At 38.3% G+C, this 27,886-nt stretch overlaps 3 protein-coding genes across 4 annotated transcripts; 2 read left to right on the top strand and 1 right to left on the bottom strand.

The window, feature by feature from the left end:
* The first annotated feature begins 501 nt into the window (after positions 1-501).
* pkd2l1 (polycystic kidney disease 2-like 1) lies at positions 502-10,084 on the top strand. Its single transcript, XM_077495405.1, has 15 exons — positions 502-778; positions 925-1,038; positions 2,085-2,212; positions 2,292-2,545; positions 4,137-4,361; positions 4,429-4,657; positions 4,732-4,902; positions 5,531-5,712; positions 5,788-5,908; positions 5,989-6,087; positions 6,171-6,292; positions 6,374-6,491; positions 6,613-6,746; positions 6,830-6,968; positions 8,848-10,084. The coding sequence occupies exons 1-15, from the start codon at positions 502-504 to the stop codon at positions 8,959-8,961; spliced, it is 2,427 nt and encodes an 808-aa protein (XP_077351531.1). The 3' UTR covers positions 8,962-10,084.
* Positions 10,085-10,126: 42 nt separating this feature from the next.
* tial1 (TIA1 cytotoxic granule-associated RNA binding protein-like 1) lies at positions 10,127-21,406 on the bottom strand. Of its 2 annotated transcripts, XM_077494704.1 has the most exons (12): positions 19,076-21,406; positions 18,584-18,680; positions 18,208-18,306; positions 18,034-18,088; positions 17,872-17,959; positions 15,890-15,965; positions 14,274-14,382; positions 14,084-14,179; positions 13,912-13,996; positions 13,707-13,830; positions 13,479-13,624; positions 10,127-12,124 (listed from the first exon to the last, which is right to left on the bottom strand). In XM_077494704.1, the coding sequence occupies exons 1-12, from the start codon at positions 19,102-19,104 to the stop codon at positions 12,001-12,003; spliced, it is 1,128 nt and encodes a 375-aa protein (XP_077350830.1). In that variant the 5' UTR covers positions 19,105-21,406; the 3' UTR covers positions 10,127-12,000. The 2 variants fall into 2 exon arrangements, with proteins under 2 accessions (XP_077350830.1, XP_077350831.1); XM_077494705.1 differs by lacking the exons at positions 18,208-18,306; positions 18,584-18,680; positions 19,076-21,406 and adding an exon at positions 16,625-16,694.
* A 342-nt stretch (positions 21,407-21,748) lies between these two features.
* Positions 21,749-27,886, top strand: bag3 (BCL2 associated athanogene 3). The gene is made up of 4 exons (XM_077494702.1): positions 21,749-22,126; positions 24,038-24,367; positions 24,471-24,821; positions 26,045-27,886. The coding sequence occupies exons 1-4, from the start codon at positions 21,929-21,931 to the stop codon at positions 26,798-26,800; spliced, it is 1,635 nt and encodes a 544-aa protein (XP_077350828.1). The 5' UTR covers positions 21,749-21,928; the 3' UTR covers positions 26,801-27,886.

Raw genomic sequence — 27,886 nt, 5'->3', positions numbered from 1 at the left:
TAGACGATGAATCGATCTGATTGGTTTTGGCTAGACATGTGGGTAAACAAGGTTGACATGGTTGGCCGTTGATCAGCTAAAGAGATAAAAGATTCTTGACATCACATAGCTCCTGACATCACATAGCGTTTTACCAGTTGAAACCAGATGCTGTTACATCAGTTCAAAACAGACACTTGACCACACGGTCATGACCCAAACATTACCCTTACATGACCTTACTTCCAAAAGCACAATTTTAGATAGTCCGCTCATTTCATCGTTGTGATTTATAAGGTATAGGTCAAGATCACTGAAACAATCCACATAAAGCCATCATCTTGTGCCATCTCAATTTCCTAGCAAGTCAAAATCTGATGACAACAAATGCCCCTGCAGAGGGACCGCCAGCTCCTCCCTCCACAACGCTTATGTCACTTACCCCTTATAACCATCACACCGAGCAGGTGTTCAAAAGCCGCCCACATCATCCTGCTTCACTTTCCTCTCTGATCCTGCACCATGAAGAGTCTGAACAACCGTGCCGACAGTCACCTGTCCAGCCAGGTCGAATGTGAGTTGGAAAACATCGGTTCATGGGTGAACCAGGGTTTCATTGGCGACTCACCGCCCTTGCCCCGAGTTGTGAGCACGGTCTACAACACGCAGCCCCTCTTCCAGGGCTCCATGGAGAGCATGTACAACGTGGACATCCCCGGCTCGTTCCCAGAGGAGCCACACTCGGCTGAGAAAAAAATCCTGGTGAAGGAACGCGGAGGCTGTTTTTCTTTCATTAAAGGTAGGAATGTTCTTCAACTTGGCTGGCTTCAACTCGAAACATTCATCTAGGAAGACACATCTTATTCATCGTCTATTAGTTTTGCGAAGACAACAGAACAATTTATTTTTTCTTCTTCTTCTTGTTCTTTTCAATATTCTTGGTAGGCTTGTGGGGTACGACCCTGACTGAGAACACCTCGGACAACCGGGAACTCTTTGTCCGCACAACTCTACGGGAGTTAGTGGTCTATCTGGTCTTTTTGGTGGATATTTGTCTTTGTAAGTAATCATCTGATCAATAGAATAAATCTGAAATGTGAAATGGTTATTAGACATGGAAAATGTGAAAATGGTATAGATGACTAACTTGATTCATACAGCATTTTGATACAATTTGATTGTTTTTTTTAACCAGATACTTTCCAAATATCAGTATAAATGATAAGTTTAGTCACATTTTATAATGAATGCATTGAAGTGTTTAGGTGTTCAAAATTTTAAACAGAGCAATAAATTGATTTTGTTTTTATAACCAAATACTTTCCAAATATTAGTAGAACTGGTAAGTTTAGTCACATTTTATAGTGAATGCTTTTAAGTGTTTAGGTGTTCAAAATTTTAAAGAGCAATAAAAACTGTGACAAGATTTGCCAAATACGCCCCAAAAATGTATAACAATTTTGGACAAATCTCATTTTTAGGGAGTGCGTTCAAATGTATCTATTATCTAAAGAGACCCCAAAACAAGAGAACAGAAAATATCAGCAAAAATTCTCCCTTTATTATGAATGAAGGTAAAGTGCCCTAAAATGGCTTGAAAATTGTCATTAAAAAAAAGTCAAGAGGGCTTGAGTGAAAGTGTATCAAAGAAATTTGGATGGATGGCTTATCATAAAAAGTCCTCCACCACCCTCCTGCTTTAATGCCAACAACAAAATGTCCTCCCCATCCCTCCCCCTGAGAGCCTTTGTCAAGCCAACCATTAGCCGTCAAAGGGACATGACCACAACCCTTTTGCCTTTTAGTGATAAGAGCATTTGGTCCCGTACATTGTTTCTTTGTCCGCGTTACATTGACATTGTTTGATGAGGCTATTTGCGTCAGGCTGCCGTGCTCTCTCCTCAAACAAATTACAGCCTCTAATCTGGACCTGTGCGATGGTTGCAACGTAAATACATCCAAAGAACAAGTGTTCCATGATGGCTTGTGTGTGTCCCGCCTTATCTCGGTAACACTGAAAGAAGCAACATTTAAGGCGAGCCTGAGCAAAGGCAGATAAGGATCGTGTTAAGGCAGTAACAATGTCATGATGTTTTGTCTTTCAGTGACATACGGTATGACAAGCTCAAGCACCTATTATTACACTAAAGCCATGACTGACTTGTTTGTGAATACAGCCGGAGAAAGTGGGGTTAAGTTTCAGTCTATAAGCACCATGGGGGATTTCTGGACTGTGAGTATTTGTCTTTATGGATTTCTTCCATTTTTCACCAGCATATATTGACGATTTCAACTTGTTTCTGTATAAACAGTTTGCTCAAGAACCATTATTAGATGGCCTCTACTGGACTAAATGGTACAATAACCAGTCGCTGGACAGTGGAGATCAGTCGTTCATCTACTACGAGAACATGTTGCTGGGAGTGCCCAGGATGAGGCAGATCAAGATCAAGAACAACTCCTGCAAAGTCCACAAAGACTTCCAGGATGAGATCGCCGGATGTTATGATGTCTACAACGAGAAGAAGGAAGATGATATCAACTTTGGGCTAATCAACGGCACAGCGTAAGTTACACCTTGGTGCTCTTCTTTATGTGGCGGCCAATATAGGGTCTTGGGTGCCCCCTCACCACTCATGATGTTACAGTACCGTGAATAAGACTACCATAAATAAAACTGAAACTACAACAAATTAATTAGTGATTATATGGGGATCTCAGAGATCTTCAACCTTGCAGCTCCTTAGTCCCTCTCTTGTGGTACCCTGTGGATCTCTTATTTAAAAATAAAATAAAATTGTAGAAATGATTTTTCTTACATATTTTTTAATTAGATATTCCTTAAATGAATTAAATTATTTAGTCCAATTTATTAATTTGTAAGAAAAAGAGAGATGAAAGTTCGAAGAAAATGTTTTTTTGTTTTAATTATTTAAAAATGTCCACAAAGGAAGAGCAAAAGCAGAAAATTACAATAAAATGTCCTTGAAATCAACAAAATGTCAGAGAATCAAATAAAAAAAAATCCAGAAAAGAAAATGTTCAAAAAGTAACCATAAAATGTTCGAAAACAAAAGAAGAAATCCCAGAAATTACCACAAAATGACTTGGAAATGCAAAAAGTAGGAACATTTATTTAAAAAAAAAAAAAAGGTAGAAAAGAAAATATTGAAAAAGTGGTTATTTTCCTGAAAATTACCATAAAAAGTCCACAAAATTGCCAAAAAGATCAGAAATTTGATTTAAGAGAAGGCTGAAAAGAAAGTAGGCATAAAATGTTCAAAAACAAAAGAAATCCGAAACATGACCATAAAATGTCCAAAAGATTTTGCCTAAAATGCCAGAAAATTTATAACAAAAAAGACAGAACAGTATGTATATAGTATATAGTCATAAAATGTCGTTGTTGTTTTTTTTTTAAAGAAAGAATAGAGTCAGAAAATGACCATAACATGTCCATAGAATGGCCAAAAATGTCAAATATTTGACAGAACCCCAGAAAATTCTAATAATGTATGAAAAACAAAGTCTGAAAAATTACCCGTTATGGTTATCGCAATGTTCAAATGTTTTGCGGCCCCAGACAGATTTTTGGTTATTTATTTGGCTTAAAATGGGTCTTTTGACAGGAAAGGTCGCTTATCCCTGTGTGCTAACTAAATGTTAATTAATGATTAAAGAAGTATATATATTTTTTTTTTTAATGCTTTACATCTATGTTGTGACACTTTCCTACTCTCGGGTGCAAACATTTTGTGACCGTCTCTTGTTTAAAGTTGTACATGCGTAATGACTACTCTTCAAATCAAGAGATAAGGACTTTTCACACTGCACTTAGTTTTCTTTTCTTTTTTTGTTGTTTTTGTTTTTTTTAACTTAGTTTTCTTGTTGTTGACCAAAGGATGACAGCGCTGCTACAGAAGCACTTCCAAATACGGGCAAGCCAGCCTGCCCATATTTGGCAGTGCTTCCTCAGCAGCCAACCGGGAGGTAAAAAGCGAGTTTTTGTTTGTTTGTTTGGTCTCTTGCTATGAGCATTCTGAAATCACTCCACCAGGCCCTCTCCCATTGGATCCAGACCCTGAAATTACTCACATTTGATAGTGTCTACCACCACCGTCTCCTTGACATATACGTGTTGCCTCATGCCTCTGCAGATGGAGCTACCACACCGAGAAAGTGATCAAGGGTTCCTCACATTGGGGTTTGCTGACCACCTACAGTGGAGCCGGATACTACCAAGACCTGGGTCGAACCAAGGAGGAAAGCACAGTTGTCCTCAAGGACCTGGAGGAGAACCTTTGGCTGGATCGAGGAACCAGGGCCATCTTCATCGACTTCTCCACTTACAACGCAAACATCAACATGTTCTGCGTCATCAGGTACAGACTGAAACCCAAATTGCTTGATTAGTATCCCAATTTGTGTTTGACGTCAGTCTGTCGACAGGTTGGTTGTGGAATTCCCGGCAACTGGCGGAGCTATCCCTTCCTACCAGATCCGAACAGTCAAACTGATTCGCTACATAAGCTACTGGGATTACTTCATCCTGGGTTGTGAGATGGTCTTCTGTTTATTCATCCTCTATTATGTTGTGGAGGAAATTCTTGAGCTTCGAATACACAAGTTCTCCTACTTCAAAAGCATCTGGAACATACTTGATATTGTAGTCATACTGGTAAGAACATGTTCAGAGGAATTGTTCCAGGTTTCACTGACTTTAAATCAATTAACATGTTACCTCCTTTCCAGCTCGCCATTGTTGCCATTATATTCAATATTTTCCGTACAGTCAAAGTGGACAAGTTGCTTGGCAAATTGTTGGACCAACCAGAAATTTATGCTGACTTTGAGTTTCTGGCATTCTGGCAAACACAATACAACAATATGAATGCGGTCAACCTGTTCTTTGCATGGATCAAGGTAAAAATTACGGAAGCATAAAGCTGCCAATGTGGAGTAAACAATTTCGGCTGGCGAAACATTTTCGAACATACTTGCAAATATTTTCGAAAATACTCGCAAATACGTTTGAACATACTTGTAGGCTACATGCTACAAAGTTAGCATACCTTCCCATAATGCCACGGGGTATTATTTGCGCATGGGTGAGTGAAAACAAAACCCAATTTTTTTAGGCATTTGGGCCACATTACCAATTAATTAGAAAATTAAGTAGACAAAAAAAAAAAGTTCAGTCGTAACTTTTATGATTTATTATTACACTGTTTTTTGTCTACTTAATTTTCTAATGAAATGTGGCCCAAATGCCTAAAAAAAATGGGTTTTGTTTTCACTCGCCCATGCTCAAATAATACCCTGTGGCATTATGCTAACTTTGTAGCATGTAGCCTACAAGTACGTTCAAACATATTTGCGAGTATGTTCGAACGTATTTGCGAGTATGTTCGAACATACTTGCCCGCCAAAACTGTTTACTCCACATTGGCAGCGCTACGCTTACGTACAAAATAAAGCCTCATTCATTCCACTTTCAACTTTGACATTTGCCCCCATTCCAAAATAATTTGCCTTCTTTTTTTCTACGTAGGTGTTCAAGTACATTAGTTTTAATAAGACTATGACCCAGCTGTCCTCCACACTGGGCCGCTGTGCCAAAGACATCGTAGGGTTTGCTATCATGTTCTTCATCGTGTTCTTCGCGTACGCTCAGCTCGGATATTTGCTGTTTGGTACAGAAGTGGAATCCTTCAGCACCTTTGTCAAGTGCATGTAAGAGATATCAGCAGCATAACTTGAAACTGTTGTGCCTAAACTAACCAGTCTTTCCATCTTTTTTTCCTGCAGCTTCACCCAGTTCAGGATTATTTTAGGAGACTTTGATTATGACGCAATCGATCGTGCAAACAGAGTCCTCGGACCAATTTATTTTGTCACCTACGTTTTCTTCGTTTTCTTCGTCCTGCTAGTAAGACATCCTGCTGTGCAAGTCATTTCAAAGTAAAATCACACTATATATATTTAGTTTACCATTTCATCTTTCTTCAGAACATGTTTCTTGCCATCATAAATGACACTTATTCGGAGGTGAAAGAGGAGCTATCGTCGCAAAAAGATGAGCTCCAGATCACTGACATCATCAAACAGGTAACAAACGTTAATGCGGTATAGAAATGTTTAACATATAAATAATATCAGCTCACATAATGTGGATTTTTTTTCCCATTCAGAGCTACATGAAAACATTCATGAAACTGAAACTTAAAAATGAGAAAATATCTGATGTCCAGAGGGCTCTACGTGCTGGATCTGGCGAAATAGAATTCAAGGATTTTAGAGAAACTTTAAAAGAGTAAGTGGGAAAGATAAAAATCTCATTTTTGTTCATCCAAATGTTTTCAACATAATCCTCACCACTCTGATGATGTTGCAGGATGGGACATGCTGATCATGAAATTACTGCAGCTTTCTCCCAATTTGACCGTGATGGGAATCACATTCTAGATGAGGATGAACAGGAAAAGATGAAAACAGAGTTGGAGGAAAAGAGGGTTTGTAGAGTAACACTATTTGAGCTAAACAACATTTTAAATATCTTGATTTGTCATGACATTTAACAGAGGGTTTTATGGACAAGTCTGATAAAGCTTCGTAATTTTTCCATTTTCTCAGGATGCCCTTGCTGCTGAACTCAACAATCTTGGAATGAACTATGGGAAAGATTTAGGGGAAAAGCCTCCAGTGATCTTAAGTGACCAGAAGAGCAACCCTGGTCACACTTTTATGGACCGAGAACAGTTCCTAAGGTCATATTTCTCAAAGAAAGAAAGAAAAAAAATGTATCCGACATTAATCAAGTCGATTCACCTTCTCTTTCTGTATATTGCAGATTGTCCAGGCAGGTTCTCCATCTTGAAAGCGCCATGTCTGGCATTACAGTGAAGATTGAGCTGATTTTGAAGAAAATTGGGATAGAGGACATAACTGAAATAAACAAAATCAATGGGAAGTTGGTGACCAATCACATTGTGAGTAGAAAGCATCCGGCACTATGTACTATATGTGGGCAAAAGTCATTATAAATTTCAAGCGAGATGGGTCAAGCACTATTACTTAGGTTAAGCAAGTCATTAGACAAGTCATGCAATCTTGCACAGTGAATGTTTTAATTTTTTTTTTAACTCAAAAAGTACATTTACACCTGTACAAGTTAAATAAGCAAAAACGTATATAGAAGTAAATACATTCTAATCAGATTAAACAAAAAAATAGTTGTCAGTTACTGTGGCTTTCCCCAAATATATTAGTGTGTATGTGTGTGGCTTAAAAGCTATTAACTTTGTAGGCTTTTGCTTTTTTTTAAGTTTAGTCTGTTGCCCTATTACATTACAGGCAGATCTGCCACATCAAATATGGGGGCGGCGTTGACATAACGCGCCAACGTATCACATTATATCATGCATACAATAGTTCACCTAGCCCGCATGAGCGTGTATCTGTAAGGCACCAAACAATCAAATGATATGGCACCAAAGTACTGCATAACAAAATATGACAAAAAAAAAAACAGTCTTTGTCTTCTTTTCCAAGCTTCAGAAATAAAGTTGGAAATTACAAAACATAAATAAATAAATAAATAAATAATGCATTCTATCTTTTCCTTATTTAGCCAACAAAACATGTCAAGTTTGTGTTGAATAATACACGTATGGTCTTGGATAAACATAAAGTGTAGAGCACAATATAAAATAAAGTGAAATTCACTTTCCACTTAGCAGGCATGTTGGGTTAAGTCTCAAAAATCTAAATTATTAAACTGTGCATTGTGACGGGCTCGCAACCAGTCCAGGGTGTACCCCGACTCTCGGCCTAAATCAACTGGGATAGACACCATCACACCAGTGACCCTGAGGTTAAGATAGTAGTTTTAATATAATTACATGTTGAAGGGTTGTTTTTTTTCGGTTTGTGGCGCCCTCTGGAGGCCATGGTGCGTACCTATACTGTATGGCCTCGTTGTGCAAGTCACGAATTTTTATTATTTTTTTCAGACGAAATTTAAATGAAAACTAAAATAGAAGCCATTTGTTGAGACAACATAACTAAAATTGACTGACAATTTTGTCAATGACTAAAACGAAAATTAAAACAACACAGTGACAAAAATTCACACAATCCAATCAGAAGGAATGCAAAACCGTCCAGAGAAAAGAACCACTTAGAAACTGTTCAGTGTTCACCGCACTTTATTTAATGATCAAACATGTTTACATTCATTGTGCAGCTGTAAGATTAATCTCAAGCAATTATGCACTTTTTTTTTTTATTTAGGTGAAAACTAAGTTATATTATTGTCAGTTCAACATGTTTCATTGAAACAATCAATACGGTTTTAAACATGTCTTGTGTGTTAAAACTACAAATAGGTTTGTTATAATTTTCTGTATAAAAATTGAAATGTATGCTGAAGGAAAATAGACTAAACTGTCAAATTAGTCGACTAAAATTGCTCTTCATTTTCATTGACTAAAATTGGATTAAAACTAAATTACAATCAGATGACTAAATTATGACTGTATCCATCCATCCATTTTCTGAACAGCTTGCTCCTCACAAGGGTCGCGGGGGGTGCTGGAGCCTATCCCAGCTGGCTATGGGGAGTAGGCGGGGTACACCCTGAACTGGTTGCCAGCCAATCGCAGGAAATTATGACTAAAACTAATTAATTTTAGTCAAAAGACTAACTAAAACTAAATTGAAATTTCTTGTCAAAATTAACACTGCTTAATACTACTCCTTTGTTTCCTGTCTTTCATGAGTGGACAAACTGATTAATCCAGGTGTGTCTGGCCATTGTCGTCGTAGTTACTGAGGTCAGGTACTTCTTTTTCTAATTACTCCATGCAGGTGGATAAAACTGCCTCAGACGGGAGCATCCTGGTTTGCGTGGACCGAGGGACAAAAGCTGCACTGCCATCAGGAAAAATTTGCACCATCCCCACATATGACTGTCATATGTGATTATATCCTTGAAACGTGACAATGGAATATGTTCCATTTGGGATGAAGAACTAGTTACAGATCAAATATTTTAATGCTTTAAAAGTCATATATCTTTACTGAAAATCCTCCAAGATTAACACTCTCATTCAACACACAAATCTTCAACACGTTGGGTGCATTTGAGCTTTGACAGGTCAAGTTTCACTGACATATATGTAAATAATGTATGCATTTTAATTTTATTTACTTTCTAGATAGCATTAGAGTCAAGGTAAAAATGTTTCAGCTCAAATATTTAGACAACTACAATGTAAAGTGTTGTAGATTCCAACTAACTACATATTTGAAGTGTTGTGTAAAGCATATCTAAATAGACTGTTGTGCAACACAGTATAACTTTTTAATAAATGCCTAAAATCTGGCTAAGTTATAGTTGCTAAATGGTTTATGAACACATGTAGTTATTTTACCATTTACTCAAAGGTTGTCAACTTCTTTGCGCAGTATGGTAAAGTGTGGTAAATGGTTTTAAACGGTATACAAGACTTGTGAAAAACTAACCGGCTATTGCGTGAAATGGTTCATTTCAACTCTTCCCTGAAAAAAGTCAATTTATGTGGAGAAATTATGATTTTATAGCACTTTTCATGAATATTTTTGCATCAAGTACAGTATCGGCCATTTTGGACGGTCACGTGATCATCGTGACGTATCGCGTACGTAAAATACGTACACATTGAATGACATGCCTGTCAGACAAAAAGACTCGAGGAATTATTGCGTCACACGGGGGACATAAAAGGTGGAATTAACATCAAGTGTTGTATATTCCAATCTAATATATAACTACATATTTGAAGTGTTGTGTCAGGCATATCTAAATAGACATGTGCAACACAGTACTTTTTAAATAAATGCCTAAAATCTGTTATAGTCGCTAAATGGTTTTATGAACACATTGTTATTTTTACCATTTACTCAAAGGCTGTCAACTTCTTTGTGCAGTATGGTAAAGTGTGGCAAATGGCTTTAAATGTTAATGTGCAATAAAGGGTTTCATAACTATTCACGTCTATCGAGGTCTTGGGCTGCAAATGCTCATAACAGGTGAGCAAAGTGTGTTGGTTAGATGCATGTAAAGTAAAGCAGTCAAATACGTGTCTAATAAACATACTCAATGAACTGGTTTGAAAGTGTCTTTATTTCAAATGACTACATGTGTTTTCTACTTTCTAATGAAAACCATTTCCAGCTTTTATTAATCAACATCACTTATTTTTCACGGAAGCAAGTTATCATTACATTCAATATTATGCAACAAATATATATGCACGTCACAATCGTGCAGTTCAAGCTAAAACGTCATCTGCTTCCTGCTACTTCAACTAAATGGCTAAATCCTCAGCAGACAATTTAAAATTGGCCAAATCAATTAAGGGGCACCCCTATTTGACATTGCTAATATTTACCGATGACGTTTTTCATAACATCCAGCCCTTTTGTCAATTGTTATTCCAACCAGCTCAAAACGACCTCCTCTTCCACCCCAAAAAATAAATGATCAAGTATGTCTATTACATGTGATAAAACAAATGGCACATCGTTTCAAACCAAATGGAAGGGTGCCTATGATTAACCTTTACTTCAGAGTGCACACCAACGGTCAAGAAGTAGGGCTTCTTTTCTTTAAAAAAAAAAAAAAATGCCATATTTACAAATCCTTCCAGTAACATGCAATAACCTTAAGATAAATTAGGCAATCACATTTTAAAGGAAGAAGCTAAACTCTATTTTCCATAACAAAGGTGGTTGATTAGAAAATGCTCTCGAGGGAAACAGTGATTGAGCAGCTAAGAATAATGAAAGGAAGAAGACTATATTCCTCTAGGAAACCAGCCCAGAATCAGCAAAAATGTATCTGTGAACAAGGGGATTATTTTTTTTTTTTTTTAATTTACAACTTGAAATCAATGCACCAGTGAGCCTCTCTGAATTTTTCCTTTACGATGAGACAGGTGCACCAACAGAAAATACCAAAAGCTTACAAAGAACATGCTGTTGATCACTCAGGAAAAAAAAAAAAAAAAAAAAGTAGGAACAATGAAAGTAATGTTATCTTTGTTTCTCAAAGTAAACCAAGAAATACCTCCATTGTTGCAATTATTTGAAAGCCACAGCACTCTATAGAAATTGTTGTGCGCTGCAAACTATTTCAGGAGTTCTATTTACAAAGCACTTTTCATTCATATCAAAAATGCAGTGACTGTATGGCTGTTGGCTGAACACAGACCGATGCTGTAATGTTGTCGTGGCTCATTGCAATGGGAGTTCGATGAGACAATCTGGATTTGCACACTTAAATTAAAAATATCAACTCACACTTGTGGCGCTTTCTTACCTATTGTATCAAAGAATCGAAAACGCGCCGCACACGAGCAGTACATAAACATTCTGACAAGACCATAACTAACAAACTGAAAATATCAAATGTATTTTATATTTGTCTCAGAAGTGTGACGAACATTGTTGATGTATTGCTGTAGTTTGAGGTTTCAAATGAACAAAACTATTTGTGTTAGATTCCAACAAAAGAAACAAATGTAGTTTTGGATGCACAGGGTGATGTGATTTTTATCTTGTTTATTTTTTAAAGCTTTTGCTCAAATTTGAAACGTTATAATTTAATGTTATGTTTAATGACATTGGTAAAAACAGGCAGATTCCCTTCCTGTGCATTACAAGATGGATTGATGTCACATTTCAGAATGCAGGCAAATACTGTACAAGTTTATGTGTACCATGATGATCATACAAGGGTAATTATTACTGTTTAATCCCTGTTAAAAGGAATTAGAGGCCAGTGTATGGCACAGGAGTGAGAACAACAACGGTTGATTCATTTGATGTTTGTGGAAGCGTGTTCATATACTGAAATCTTCATTTGAAAAATAATTAAACATATGGGCACTATCATTTAAAAATGTTATTTGTCCAATGAGGCAAATCAATGCTTTTGATGATGGTTCTTTTCAGTAAGTGGCTGGCGTTAGGACCAGCTCATTGTGTCTGGTAACCAGTCATGTTGAAGTTGGGCAGGTTGGACACGACTGAACTTCCAGAGGCTGAAGCCTGAGCCGATTGAGAGCCAAATCCTCCCACCCAGCCGGGTGACTGGGATTGCCTGTGAAATCCAAAAACCATTATGAAGCAAGCTTATTGCATTAATGGGGTATTCAGTAGGGATTAGGGCCCAACCGATATTTTTGAGGCCGATGGCGATACCGATTTTTGGCTGAAAAAAAAATACCGATTACTGATTAGTCTGCTGATTATTAAAAATATATATATATATATAGAAGAAAGTGAAATAAGAATATAATAATTTCTAATAATAGCAACTAAAAAAAAAATAGCAAGAACAAATACTGACTGTTCGTGTGCATTTTGGCCCTCTTGGGGGCAGTGTGGTGCCATGCATCCATGGCCATGGTCTTAAGATTACTACAGAAGAAAGTTGCGATTGAATTCTATTAAAACAAGTCGTTTTTCACACATTGGGAAAATGTTGTGCCTTTGCGTAGTGTTATCTTCGGGTATGTGTTCCCACAAGATTTGTGTGTGGATATTCGTTATTTGAAGGAAAAACACTCCCGAAGTCGGTGCTAACTTCCTGTTAGCATTTACTAACTTCCTGTTAGCATTTACTAACTTCCTGTTAGCATTAGGCTAGCAATGTTTTAAAAACGAAGCAAGTTTTGTATTAAATATGCAGTGGATGTGATTCTGAACGTTATGTATTTAGTTTTACTCCAACTGCAGTTGTCATTAAACAGCTTAAAGGACACTTAGGGACAACAGAATAACCAGAATAACATACGCTACATACTTGCTAGTTGCTAATGCTACGCAAGCAAAATGGTGCATTCAGGGTACTTTCACAGCGTTGGAAACTTCGGTTTTCTTCGATAATGATAATAAATCGGCCATTTGGCCCAATTGACCGATGTTTGAAGGCCAATAATCGGCCAATTAATCGGTCGGGCCCTAGTAGTGATAGACCGATATGTTTTTTTTTTAAAGGGCGATAGTGAAACCGATTATTAGTAGTCAAGGAAGCCAATAACCGGTATTTCAAGCTGATACACATTTGAAGTTAAAGAGTAAATATTTAATTAAAACAAATAAATAAATAAAAACAAAACTTATTATTTTAATTTTAAAACATAAAAAAATTGACAGATTTGTTTAAAAACTATTAACAAAAATTGCAGGGGCACTTCGAGGGTCATCAGCATGTATAAAGTTAATTTAAAACTATGCAAGTAAACAGTTCCTTGAAGTTTTCTACTGTAAATAAAGTTTTCTAAAATCTCAATTATTTCCTACTTTTATTTTTTAAATTGCCAAATATCGGCACCGATAACTGGCCCGGCCAATAATGGGTCTATCCCTAATCAGCAATTTTGTTCTAATTTTAAGGAAGTATCATGTCAGTCTAAGGCTCGAATGAAACGTTGCATGAGTTTGATACATACTCTACTCCAAAGCTTTGTTGGTTCCATGACTGGCCATACATGCTGTAGGAGGGAACTTGCCATCCATTAGTCACATACTGCTGCCCATATTGCTGTTGTGGACTTCCATAGAGCTGATTCCACTGCCCCCACTGACCATATTCAACCTGTGACAAAAAAAAAAAAAAAAAAAAAAAGTCAACAGACTCCAAACATAACCAAATACGTCATTTATGAGATTCACTCTACCTGCTGTGAACTTTTCGTCATATCAGGTGATTCTTTGCCCCAGTAGCACTTCACAATGTGTCCTTCAATGCCCGTGCCATTAACTGACACAATGGCATGGGCAGCACTGTCATGGGAGGAAAACCTTTCAAGGAGAAGAGCACATCAGGCAATTTCATTCAAACAAAATCTTGGTGGACATCTAGAGGCCAAACGCTGCCATTACCTGATGAAAGAATAGCCTTTCTCTGGGAAGACACGGATTTCCATGATCTGACCAAATGGTGAGAAGGTCTGCCGCATTAATGTATCTGAGATCATTTGAGAGGAAGAGGTCATCTTTTGTGCATTGGTCGAACGTGAGAGATCCAGCGGAACACTAAATGAGAACTACTTGCCAGACAGTCCTGACTGGATCCCTCCGCAGTACACGGTGGAGTTCTGTGGACTGGATTGGCTTACAACATCATCGAACCTCAGTTGTTTTGAGCTATCTAAAATAAAAAAAATAAAATAAAATAAATGTGACAAAATAATTTCACACCCCACTTCCATCGAATCAGAAAAGCATAATCATTCCAAACTTACTGTCCTGAGAGTTTTTTGGAGCAGGTGGCTTCCGCGTTGCCCAGTTGGTCCTGATTTGGCGCCCACCGAGCCACTGCCCGCCCATGTGAACAATGGCGTTCTCCGCATCCTATAGCAACAAATCAGGAAGTTCAAACTGGTTGTTTACTGAATCCATTACTGTGTACTGATTAGTAGCATTAGTGGTCAATAATTGAAAAGGCTGAATTTCCAGAAATAGTGGCCAGATTACTTTAACTGCAGAACGGGGGAGATTCGTTTTATAACCACATTTTTAGAGTATTATCATAAAATGGGCCATAACGGAAAATGCAGAATAACAGCAAGAAAACATGAATCAAACAGTATATTATAATTTTTAACTAATTTATGATTATTACAATATGTACCTGTGGCTAGAAAGCACAGTGTAAGACGTCTCTCAAAATATCAACTCTCTCATTCTCTGTTCTCGCCTGTTTCCTCTCTCTGTGGCAATCCATTTTTTTTTTTATTGACAATCATGCCACGTTTTTAAGGTTTAATTAAAAATAATACCGTACAGTCTTATATATAAAAGGGTCACATTTGTTCCACAGAAGCATTTGCGTCGCAGTCGGCCACATCTCTCGGTATGCAGCGGCTTATATAATTGACACGTCCAGTGACAAATTGGGGCATGGCCACTATTTGAGTAAATTCAGTAATCACAATTGGGCTACTAATCTACAAATTATTCTGTGCATGTTATTCTCAATAACGTTATAGTACACAGTACATTCTGTAGGGCACATTTGATTTTAAAAAGAGCATTTAGTCTCACTCTAAAAAACAGAGTAAAATTTACTCTGAATATTTTACTCCTCTTTCAAGTGTAAATTTTACTCAAAGTATTTTGTGTGCACGAGAATGTTTTTGGTCTTCTTTATGATATTAGCAAACAGTAGGAGTGGCATATCATAGCACGTCGCGAGTTTGTTCTTCATCACCCCTTGTGTAACGTGTGTGGTTTTTTTTCATTCAGAAATTCTAAGTAAATTTTAGAAGCAGAGGTGGTAAATCCAGGTCCAGTAAGTAAAAACCCTGCCACTGTTTGGCTTTAGCCCCTGATGCCAGCTAGCTAAACGAGCACCATGTGAGCTAGCTAGCCAGCACCTGAAAGTAAAAACCGTGCCACAGTTTAGCTTTAGCCCCCAATGCTAGCTAGCTAACTAGCAGGTAAACAAGCACCATAGAAGCTAACTAGGGCGATATCTAGCTAGCATCTGGGGCTAAAGCCAAACTGTGGCAGGGTTTTTACTTTCTGGACTTGGATTTGCCACCTCTGCTTCTAAAATTTACTTAGAATTTCTGAGTGAAAAATCATCACTAGGTTTTTGTCATGGGATAGGCCAATTCACAGTAAAATTTACTCTGAAATATTTAGTCCAAGTGTAATTACTACTTCTGTTTAGAGTGGGATCAAATAGACTAAAGTAAAATGTACTCCACAAAATATACTGGTAAGAAATTATCTACTAATGACTGTGTTTGTGTGTGTTTAACTATGCCCTTCTACTTATATTTGCCAAAAAAAGTAGAATAATAAACAGGAAAAGAAATAACCTTTCATCTGTGATGCGGCACTGGAGCCTTACCAGTTTGTTGTAGAAGGACACAAATCCATACCCCTTTGATTTGCCTGTCGCCAAGTCCTTCACAACACGAGCATCTCTGGAGCAAAATGTGAAAACATTTTCAGTGAGTATTCCAGTCAAATTGCATGATATTAAAAAAAGGAGCCACGCAAGACACTGAACTGCGAGTCCACTACACTGTCCTATATTACTGGTAGCTATCAGGACCCTGGACTGAGTGCTGACTCACTGACTCAAAAGCAGGAATGAAGTAAGATGTACATGCAGTCTACAAATTTACACAACTTTATATGTCTTAATTTATTGCCACAAAAGCACCAATTTATCTACTACTTTTAATCTCATGAAATAAGACGTACACTACCATGCATTCTCAACGTAGTCTTCTGTTTTATAAATTACAAATGTATAGAATGAATAATAGAAAAAAATGAATTAAATGGCATACATGGCTAGATTTCTTTATATTCCTGGGTCAATGCTTTACCACCAATATGGAGTATGGCATTTGGGGAGCTGCGAATTTTGAGAAATTGACAATTTTCTGAAATTTTGGAAGACCTTAATGTGACAAAATTTACAATATACAATTGAAAATGAAACACTTTTAAATATAGATTTAGAGGAATACATTTACAGTAATATTGATTGTGATAATCTATGCTGTATCACGTAAAGACAGAGCATCTACAAATAAAGACAGAGGAAAAATGGAATAAATAGAGAAAAAACTACATCTGAGTCTCCAGAGTGCACAGTTCCTTGCTGTTAGCCTTCAAGCTCCTGTCCAATCCTATGAGCATTTCTGTAAAATAACCAAAATGCTATTACTTCAATGAGACCCACAACTAAAAGCTGTTCAGGTTCATATACACAGCTTACATTGCGCTGACACTTACCACATACTAAAAATGCAAAGAAGAGCAACACTAGCTGACACAATGCAGAAAACACAAGTTAACAACGGTAAGAGAGCACTTCATTCGGTGACTGGTAATCAACAACTCCAAACTGGCTTTCAGACACTTTACATGGTTACAGGTTCAGATGATGTGATAGCTCAAGTTATGTTGGCAGATCTATTTTTTTTTTTAAACATACAAGGTTGGATGTATAGTAACTATTACAACATTAACAGAAGACAGCATCTTAAAAACAAAAAAACAAAAAAAACCTTTATTAACCACCACAATGGATTTGAAACCGAATCAGATCTATTGGTAAATGAGACGTAATTAAAACCAACTAGGTGTTCAGGAATTATAGACACTTAAATCAGCATCATAATAATAAAAGCTCAAAATTATTTAAAAAACAAAACAAAAAAACAAAAAACACTACTGGTCACCTACTTGGCCTTCCATTATAACTAAAATTTTTACAGGCAACTAAAATCAATATTTTTTGGCCTTTCCGCGCAAGTATTGAAGACAATGTCTCTACTTACAGTTATGTCATATAAGACCATGGAAATCTGCATAAAATAAGTTGACGTTATTTCTAAAATGGTAAGTGCCATATTTGTGGGAATCTTGAAGAAAACAATCTAGACTTCAATCACATCTTTACGGTTTGTTTCTTTCCGATAAAGGCAAATACCAAAATGTCATTCTGAATGAAAACTCAATTTAAAGTGACTAGACAACATTGTAAAAAACCTACAAAGGCATGCATTTGTTTTACTTCCAACTCATCTTTTTAAAAGATACTTTACTGATTTTAGCAGGGGACCATTATGTGTAAATGTTTTTGTTTTCCTAATAATCTTTTATAACTTGACAAAAGCTATCAATGTCATTCTTCCGTCTTCTTAATGAAGTGGTACATAAAATTTTGAGAACTGTGTTCTATAAATGTTATTGCTGAAGTAATTCAAGTTCTTGAGAACAGGTGACAAAACTCAGTTCTTACAGGAAATCATTTATATTAAGGCTGTAATAATGAAAAATAAACAGAATAAAATAACAACACAAGAAACTTACGAGATATTCCCAAAAGGTGCAAATGCAGATCTCACATCTTCAGTGGTAATCTCAGGACTTAGATCACCCACAAACACATGGAAATGATCTACAATAGAAAAAAACTAGATGAAAAAGATCTTACCTTTTCAGTGTCAGTACACAATTGGTCATTACACTTACTGGATGTGTCTTTCTTTTGGCTACTGGGAGTGGTTGCCCAATTTACTTTGACTTCCTGAAAATAAAGGCAGAAAACATTTAATTTCTAACAGCCAGTCAGGCACTTTCTATGTAAGAAGCAATAGTAAAACAATTTCAAAAACACTATAAACGTGTAACAAGAATGTCTCCCACCTTTCCAAGAATTTTTCTTCCATTCATAGCTGCAAGGGCTGCTGCAGCATCTCTGTGCTCAAAGAATTCCACAAAGCAATAGGGGTCGTTGGTTGTATGCTGCAAGAGAAAAAGTCAGACCAAATAGTTAATTCGGCTTTCACTTATGTTGTATAAATCAAACACCGAACTAAAATTCTAGACATTTTTTTTTCATTAGTAAGAGTAAAGATTAGATCACTGACAAATTTAAAGTTGCAAAGTAGTATTTTATTTTCACGCATCCAGATATACAGTAAATCTGTAATCATTTTTTAGCATTTATGTGTACATAATTTTGTATTTCTACCCCATTATCATAATATATCACCAAAAATGCTGATAAGTGATCACTTACCTCAGTGATCATTTTACAACTTTTACAGGGCCCTATTTGAGTGAAGAGTTGTAGAATCAGAATTTCAGTCACATCCCTGGAGAGATTTCCCACGTACCTGGAAGGGAAAAAAAACCCATCTGTAAATATACTCCAACAATTCAACAACACAAATGTCGATATGGAAATGTTTGTGCGCAATTAACCTAAAAATGTCAACGTGTGTAACTTAACTTGGTTCGAATCGCTCGACAGTCACACAACCCGCCAGGCTAACGTTGCTAATTTAGCCGCTCGTGATATTTACGGTAGTTTGACGCCACTCAGTGTTACGGAACATTCTACGAGCAACAGCAAAAGTTCTTTTGCTAACACTGTTGTTTTCATATTCACTGTTAGCTGAAACATAAACCAAAAAACACCTGATTTCATGTTGGCAGCGTAAATTAAGTTAGCAACTGCTTTTCGAAATTAGCGGAGCAAATGTTTCGGAGATTGGTAAAGGCAACTTACAGCGTTCTGGGGTACGAATCGTCGTCCATTATCGATGTCGACAGTCACCAAAACAATGAAAAATAAATCTTTTCGCTGGTAAGATGAAGTTTCTTGGCTCCTCGTTATGCTATTTCATCAACTTGCTAACTAGCCAGAAGCTAGCTAACCGGACACCAGGCTTACGTCATGCTACAACGCCACGAGTATCAAGAGCGCATGCGTATTCTGTGACGGCATGAGTGACGGATTTGTTATTTGGAAAAAAACAAAATTTGTATTCGCAATTTAAAGACGTCGAACGGAGTAAGGCATGGTTGTACCCCGGGTGCAAAGAAATTAATTTCAAAATTTTCCATAATATATTAACCTTGTAATTTCACAATCTCAAATTTTGCTTATATTGATGTGAATTGTTCGTTTTGCAACAATGAACCTGAGACCATTAACCATTTATTTTGTCAATGTTCTGTTTCATCTACGTTTTGGAAAGACGTTGAGGAGTTTATTTTTATTTTTTTTTGCAATACTTAAATATGATCAGTTGTTTCCCCTTCACCTCATTCAGACTAGCCCCCAGTTTGTTTATGCAACCCAATACCTCGCCTCTTGCTCAAAGTCAGCTGGAATAGACTCCAACACCTACAACCTGAGGATAAGAAGCACATAGAATGGATGGATAATTTTATTTGTGCACAGTATTGTACTGTATTGCAGATTAAAATCCAACCATCCATCCTTTTCAGCTATTTAACCAAGGTCGGGTCATGGGGGCAACAGCTTTAGCAGGGAACCCCTAGACTTCATCTAGCTCGTCTGGGGGGATCCCAAGACGTTCCCAGGCCAAGAGACTCTCCAGTGCGGAAGAAACTCGTTTGGGCCGCTTGTATACGGATATCGGTCACAACAGGGGGAACAAACAAACCTAACAGACGGATGGATGCTGTTCTCACAGAATTACTCACCGTTTCCTTGTTTAATTTGAACTGCGAGAGGTGCTTCATGCATTTTTATCTGGTAAAGATGTCCGTGCTACCCCCCTTCCCTAAAAGATGAGATGGACTACCACATTTTAATCCGTTGCCTTGATTGGTCAAAACAAACGTGCAAAAGATGCCAGATCGTCCAATCAGTTCGAAGCAAGTCATAAGAAACCCCTTGTGTGGCTTGTGAGGTGAGCAAGTCCCTAAGGTACTTCAACTCCTCCACTTGAGGCAGGATCTCATAACCTTGCTCTCGCGACATAAATTCTCGGTATTTGTGAGTTCACAAACTCCAGAGTGTTATGTGTTGGGGTTGGATCCCAAAATGCAGACAAAAATAAGAGTTTTAACACTTTATTTGCATAACATCAAGAGGCGTGGAAGTAACTTGACTGACCAGAAACAACGGGAAGGCATCATGGATCCAAAGGCATGGAACAAGGCGAGCAGAGGAGCAGGTGGCCACATGGACAGGTGAACAGATTAATAATTCGGCACCAACACACTTCTCTTTCAGACTTATATAGACAGCGAATGGATCAGATTGGCTGTGGCCAAACATGTGGGTAACAGAGCTGACATGGATTTCTCTGATTCGCTTCGGACCAGATAAAGACATTAAAGCTTCCTGACATCATATAGCTTCTGACTTCACATAGCTTCTTACCAGTTGAAACTAGATGCTGGTTACATCAGTTCAAAACAGACACTTGACCACACAGTCATGACCCGAATATAACCCTTCCCCCAAATAAAACACAGACAAAACACAGTCATGACACAGAGAATACATCTTGTTCCACTCCAGTTGATTTCCACCAATCCGAACCACTGGTGGTTCGGACCAATCACGGAGTGACATTGTGTTTGGGGGGCGGGATATGCAACTGTGACGAAAACAGGAAGCCATGTATGCCATGGCCGACACCGGAGCTAACAAACAAACCTAACATGGACGAACGGATGCTACAGTTAATTCTGTTGTTGCAGAATTATTCACCGTTTCCTTGCGTTTCGTGCATTTCTAGCTGGTAAGATTTTCGTGTTTCCCGTTCCACAAGAACAAAGACAACATTTTCACCCGTGGCCGTGATTGGTTAAAACAAACGTGTACAATGCCGCATCGTCCAATATGCTCGAATTATTGTACAGAATGTCCCGCCTTTCCTGAGCAAATTCCGTGGACAGATGCTCGATGGATATTGCAGAGAACAACTTTGAGTGAAGCGCAATATCAATCTGGCTATTGCCAGGTTAAGGATCTCATCCCCGAAAGGTTAAAAGAACACTGCAAATCTAACTGTGTTTTAAAACTTTTATAGACAGAGTAATTTGCAGCTGTGTTAATTCTGAGAAATAATTTCTCTTTTGTTATCTGTGGAACCACACACACACGCGCACACACACCACCCCATATAAAACCATAGTTACTTCCTTAATATTCTTAAAGGAAACTTTTCAAAGAGATCCCTGTTGAATACTGGAAATCCGTATATATATATATATATATATATATATATATATATATATATATATATATATATATATATATATATATATATATATATATATATATATAAATATATATATATAAATATAAATATATATATATATATATATATAATATTATTGGTGTCGGATAATAATGGAAACTAATGAGAAAAACATGATTGTGGCAATAGGTAGGCCTAATTCTGAAATGATGAAACGTGTTTACTGCGTGTGTGTTTGCGTGGTCTGGGGGTGTGCTGCGCGACATTGGTTAGCGAAGCCATGCCTCTGTATCCAGCGCTGTCCGCCCCCAACATTAACCCAGCTATTTCGAGAAACTTCCAGCCCACTTTTCCACGTCACTTGAAGGAATCTTTAAAGCGTCCGTCGCCGGTATTAAATGCCTCAGTGCTGGGCAGCCAGAAGCATGAACGGCATGAAGACACAGTCGCCGACAACGACGATGGCGAATAACGACAACGACCCCTTGCCTCTCGGATGGGAAGTCAAAATTGACCCCCAGACCGGCTGGCCCTTCTTCGTGGATCACAACAACCGCACCACAACCTGGAATGACCCGCGACACGACACGAAAAAGGTAACGGCGGCGCGATAAAGTTGATGTATTGGGGAGCGTGTGTTATATCATGTGCATGTTCCGATCCGTGAAATGTTCCGAGGTGCGCAGTTAGCTAGTGTGTATGTCACGAACGGTGTTGACTATAGGCCATGTTTGCCCCCTTAACTCCCCCTCACGCACACCTCACGAGCCATTTCGAACGCCTCACCAACCCTGTTTTGTCCCCGAGTGCTGACCTAACTACATAATTACTCGGTGACTCATCCTGCAGTATATGTAAAGACCACCTTTGACTTCTAATATCAGTTCGTTTATGACGACAAACCGCGATGTCCTCATATTAAACTTTTCCCTTACAAGGCTTGACGCAGGACCACCGTGGTCAGGGTGGCGTCTATATGTTAGGATTACTGCGTATTATATCATATCTATTGAAGCATGGAGAGTAGAGATGGAATGACGAGGGACGGAAAGGGGGGCTCGCATGCTGCCACTTGTTAATCTTCAGTCAGACGTCGCTGTGGAAGGCAGAAGCTGCTAGAAAGAGGACAGCTGTCCGTGCCTTGGATAAAATGGGTGCAATGCTGTTGCCTGTGTGCAGCGACCCATACTCAAATGGCAGAGGGCAAAGGGTCACTCCCAGAAATTTCACAACTTTTGTTTTAGATAGAAAACAAAAACAAAAAAAGTGGAAAAAAAAGTGCCTATATCATATTAATGGTAGTGGCTTTGAAATGCAGTTATTGTGTTGACGTCTGAGATTTGTTGTCAATGGTTACCAAGGCAGAAATCAATGAACTATGAATAAACCTGTTGCTTGTGTTCCGCCTTGACTATTGCTGGCAGTTGCCTTTGTGTTGACAATCCAAAAGGTTTTTATTAATCACAAATCTACACAAATAGCATTTGTCCGCAGCAATATTTTTATTGTTTCTTCGTGTGATTGATTATATTAGTTCTGCATATAAATTCATTTTTTGATAAGCCATGTTTTATTTTATAGCAAGAATAATTAATGATTCAACACAATCTGTTGGACAACTAAGTGCAGAAATCGTTGACAGTGCCTTCCGTAAATCCATCTATCCATTTCCACAACCACAAATAATACATTAAACAATTTGCGTAGTTTCTAGGGTCACAAATAATAACACATGCATCTTCCTGAAAGGACATCTAAACTTGTAGAATACAAACACCTGTGTATCTTAGGTAATATTTGCCCTGAAATGTTAAACTAAACCTATATAATCATTTATGTCTGGACAGACGTACCCCTCATTTTTAAGCTTAGATTTTCTAGAGAGCTATTTACATGGGGGTGGGGGGTTATTAAATTGTTTTTCTGGAGAAGGCACAGTGAGCGAGTGGTTAGCACATCTGCCTCACAATTGTGAGTTTGTGGGCTTTGAATCCAGGTTCCTGTGTAGAGCTTGTTTGTTCTCTCCCTGCATTCACGGGTGTGAAGGGTTTGTTTGTTTATATGTGCCATGCGACTTGACTGGTGACGAGTTGAGGGCGCACTCCGCATTTCGCCCAAAGTCAGCTGGGGTAGGCTCAAGCTCACCCGAGACCTCACTGAGGAAGTGGTACAGAAAATGAATGGATCTTCATTTGCATTGTATTTTGGACTGACTCAGTGTAAATGTAAATATCTTTATGGAGGAGTAGGAACTTGAATAATTTATGAGGTCCAAATATTAATACTGCCTCTGCTCTTACATAAGCAAACATTTGCTTTTGTTTTTTCAAGTGTTGGAGCATAATTACTTAAAATTCTAAACACCTGATAAATAAAATATTTATGGGTATAGTTACGGTTCAGGGATAGCTGCTATTTAATTTGTGTGATTTACAACTGCTGCATGCAATACATTTTACTGCTGTCAGTTTTGTTATCACATTTCAATTCATGTCTACATACTACAGGTTAGGGAAGTGTCCCCAAATGGACCCAGCTCCCCACCAGAACCAAGCCCAGAGGAGACGCAGAAGACCTTTGTGAAAGAGATGAAGCACCCCATCCTTCGTCCAGGTTATGTCCCAATCCCAGTCTTCCACGAGGGTGCAGATCTCAAACAGCAACAGCACCCGTGCTATTCGTACATCCACCCAACCGCTACACAGAATATCAGGACAGAGGGGCGGATACCTTCGCCCACACCAGGCTTTCATTGTAGGCCTAGATCACCTCTACATGGACCTGGTGACAGTTGCTCCACAGGAAAATCCAGCTCACCTGTATCCCAAACAGCAGAGGTTGGTCAATAACTAAGACTAAATGTACTGTGCTCTATGGTTGCAATTCAGTAGTATTAATGGGTATTAAACCTTCACAATTTCCTATTGAATTGTTTTCAAGGTTTATACTGGCCCACATAACCAACTCCCACGGCCCAGCAGCACTGGTCTTCAAGCAGGCTACATCCCAATCCCAGTCATTCATGAGGGTGGAGGAGGCCAAACACAAGCACAGCCGCAGATAAATCCATCCGTCCACTGTCAGCGCGTCCCCTATTCAGAGCATCAGCAACCCTTCCACCGAGTTCAGCAGGACGAATGGCCCAGCTATTCTGCAGCAATGCAGCCTCCTCGAGAAAGGGCTTCTCCCGTATTGTATCCCCAGCATCGAGATACTGCTGCCATTCACCTGCCACATAATATCAGAAGTCAGTCGCCTGTTGTAACACAAGTGCTGGGCGAAAGACCACAGGTAAGTACATAAGACTTACACACAGATTTGTCCTTCACAGTTAGGGCTGGACGATTAATTGGAATTTTATCGTCATTTCGATTTTGGCTTCTCTCGATCTTTAAAATTATATAATCGAAGTAAAACGATTAATGTGAAGAACGCCGTGGTGCATTTACAGGTTCACTGCGTTGTGAATGTACCCTGAATGCACCACCACCATGTTTCTTGTACCAACTAATTTAGGCCAGAGTGAATCAATGTGATTCTGCCGTCCCTAAGCGTCATTTAAGCTATTTAATGACACCCTAGTTGGTGTTAACTGTAAAACTAAACCCACGACAACAAGAATTACATCCAGTTTATATTTAAATACAAGACATGCTTTGTTTTTAAAACATCGCTAGCCGAACACTAATGCTAAAGTTAATGGAGGAGCCCATTCAAATGCTAATAGGAAATTAGCATTGACGGGAGTGGTATTCCTTTACATAACTGATATTCACACACAAAGGCTCTGGAAACACATATACACAGGTAAGATAACACTACTTGAAGAAATAAGAAGAAAAATAGTTATATTGATAGAATTCACAAGCAAATTTCTTCTGTTATCATTGTATGTACACCATGGATGAACAGCACCACACTGCCCACAAGAAGGTGCCCATAACAGGCCAAGACACGCAGGAAGACCCAGTATTTGTTTTTAATTGCTATTTTAGTATACTTACGAAAGTTACAGCATTTTACTATCAATTAAATTTCTCGCTGTGCTTTTCAGTCATATTTTCAAGCAAACGAGGACTATTTTTTCTTGCCTCAAAATTCAAGGATAGAAATAAGGAATTTTCTGTCCTAAATAGTACAAAATACAATCCCTAAGGTCCCAGGTTAACCCACTAAGTCCCCAGACTTGTGAAAATAACACAAGATAAAATAAATACAATCCTGAATGCTTAAGTTTGAAAATAAAGAATGAAAATGCAAGGGGCTTGGATTTCATATGATATTTACAAGGTTATTTTATAACTTGACAAAAAGAATAGTGTTCAAGAATAAATTGTTCAACGATGAATGTGCGTAAGCCGGCAATGATCGTAGTTTTGAGTAGTAAAAAAAATATACATTTTAAAATAAAATTTCAATCAAAATAATCGTGACTGGTATTTTTTCCATAATCGTCCAGCCCCACTTCACATTGGTCCAGATATCCAAGTATTTAAACCTCTGATTGTCCACAGCATATCATCATGAGAGAGCCACCTCAGAAAGTGGAGCAGGAACAAACGAGCCCTCTGCAAAAAACCGAGAACATCCAGATTTCTCAGCCTTTACGCACAGACGCTGATGGCCAAAAGCCTAATTTTCAACAGCCTCCACCTCAGCAACATCAACACTTCCAACAGCCTCCACCTCAGCAACATCAACACCCTCCGCCTCAGCAACCACAGCAAGTCGAGCAGGCGTCGCCTCGGGCGTCTCCGCAGTCCGAGCAATTACCACAACACTTCCCACAGCCCCACCAAGCGGAGCAAAACACCAGCGACGTCAGTGAGCCAGACGCACCTGAAGCAGCGGCTGTTGCTACAGAAGTTCCGCCTGTCAAGATAGAGGCTGAACAAACGCCCCAGTGTCCCGTCCACCCAGGTTTGGCGAAAGTACAGAAGATAGTTGAGCGGGTTGCTCAACTGGAAGCAGAGGTGAAAAGCTTTGAAGGGAAAAAGAACGATAAGAAATATTTGTTGCTGGAGGAACTGCTGACCAAAGAGCTTTTAGCATTAGACTCAGTTGATCCCGAAGGTCGTGCGGATGTACGGCAGGCGAGAAGGGACGGAGTCCGTCGCGTTCAGACCATACTAGAGGAGCTGGAGCAACTGGAGGAACCGTCCACAAGACCTGCGAGTGAGAATTTGGCGGAGGGAGAGAGCCTGACACAAAAAGGAGAACCCAGCATGATCACCAAGGAGAATGTTGAGATGGCTAAGGAGATATCCTAACTAGAAGCGTGAAGCGTTTATTTGATAGTGAACAAGATCACACACTGCACAGTATTTGTGAAACTTGCATGCATTCATTAACCGTGTTGGTATTTTTTGCCATTCACCACGTAATTGATGGGAGTTTTGTGCAGTCACGCTTTTCAAAACAACGTTGTTGCCTTCAGTATTGTGCCAGTGTCTTCATAATAAGATACCTTTCATGAGCAACATGAAGTTTTAGTCAAATTCGAGTTTGATGAAGAGGCCTTTATTTATCATACGATAAAGACAAGTATTTTCTTAATGAATGTTACGTGTAGATGCCTTTTGTCTTTATTCAATATTGTATGGAGCGTTCCTCAATCCAGTCGGCACATTTGTTTGTAAACAGTGCATGAAGAGTGCAAACATTTGGGGCTTTACAGCTGAACTCTCTGCAAAACGCTGTCAACACAAAAGCATTTCCCCTTTATTACAATGTTGGAGCTGCTTTGTGGCAAAAACAATGATTTTGTCATTTAGGATGCTGCTTTTTGGTACGTGAGTTACTTTGTCATCTTTGCACTTCATCATGGAAATGTATCACACTGAATGATCAGCATCATTTTTGAAATATTTGTTACACCAATTTTGATGTGTTTTGAGTGTTTGTATAGACATGGTTAATGTAATTTCAATGCAATCTATCAAGTATTTATATTTCACTATATAGTATTTTACTATATTTATGAATGTGTAACACAAATGGACCTGTGATGTGAGACAATCAGCACTCGGTGCTAGTAAGGAATCAATTACAGATTGTTAGAATGTTCTTTGCAGAAACACCAAAGCCACAATCTGTAATATCACAGACAAAATCTGCCTTATAAGTGCAATACAACACCAAGCTATCACTTGAAAAGTGTAAAATTAGTTTTATAATTAGCCTCGCACAATTTGTGTAATGATTTGTCACCAAAGTAAGCCCTCTGTAATGCCTTATAACCCTCACAAATTACGGATTGTGGCTTAAGTATCAATCACGGGTGATGAGTCGCAGACAAATGCATTATTGAAAGCAAGTCATATTGGTATCATTGAAATAAATTGTATTTGACAGTA

Source organism: Festucalex cinctus, chromosome 14, assembly GCF_051991245.1.
Source record: "Festucalex cinctus isolate MCC-2025b chromosome 14, RoL_Fcin_1.0, whole genome shotgun sequence".
NCBI lineage: Eukaryota > Metazoa > Chordata > Actinopteri > Syngnathiformes > Syngnathidae > Festucalex > Festucalex cinctus.
The sequence above is the reverse complement of the archived record's forward strand: the minus strand, read 5'-3'. Positions and strand labels throughout refer to the sequence as shown.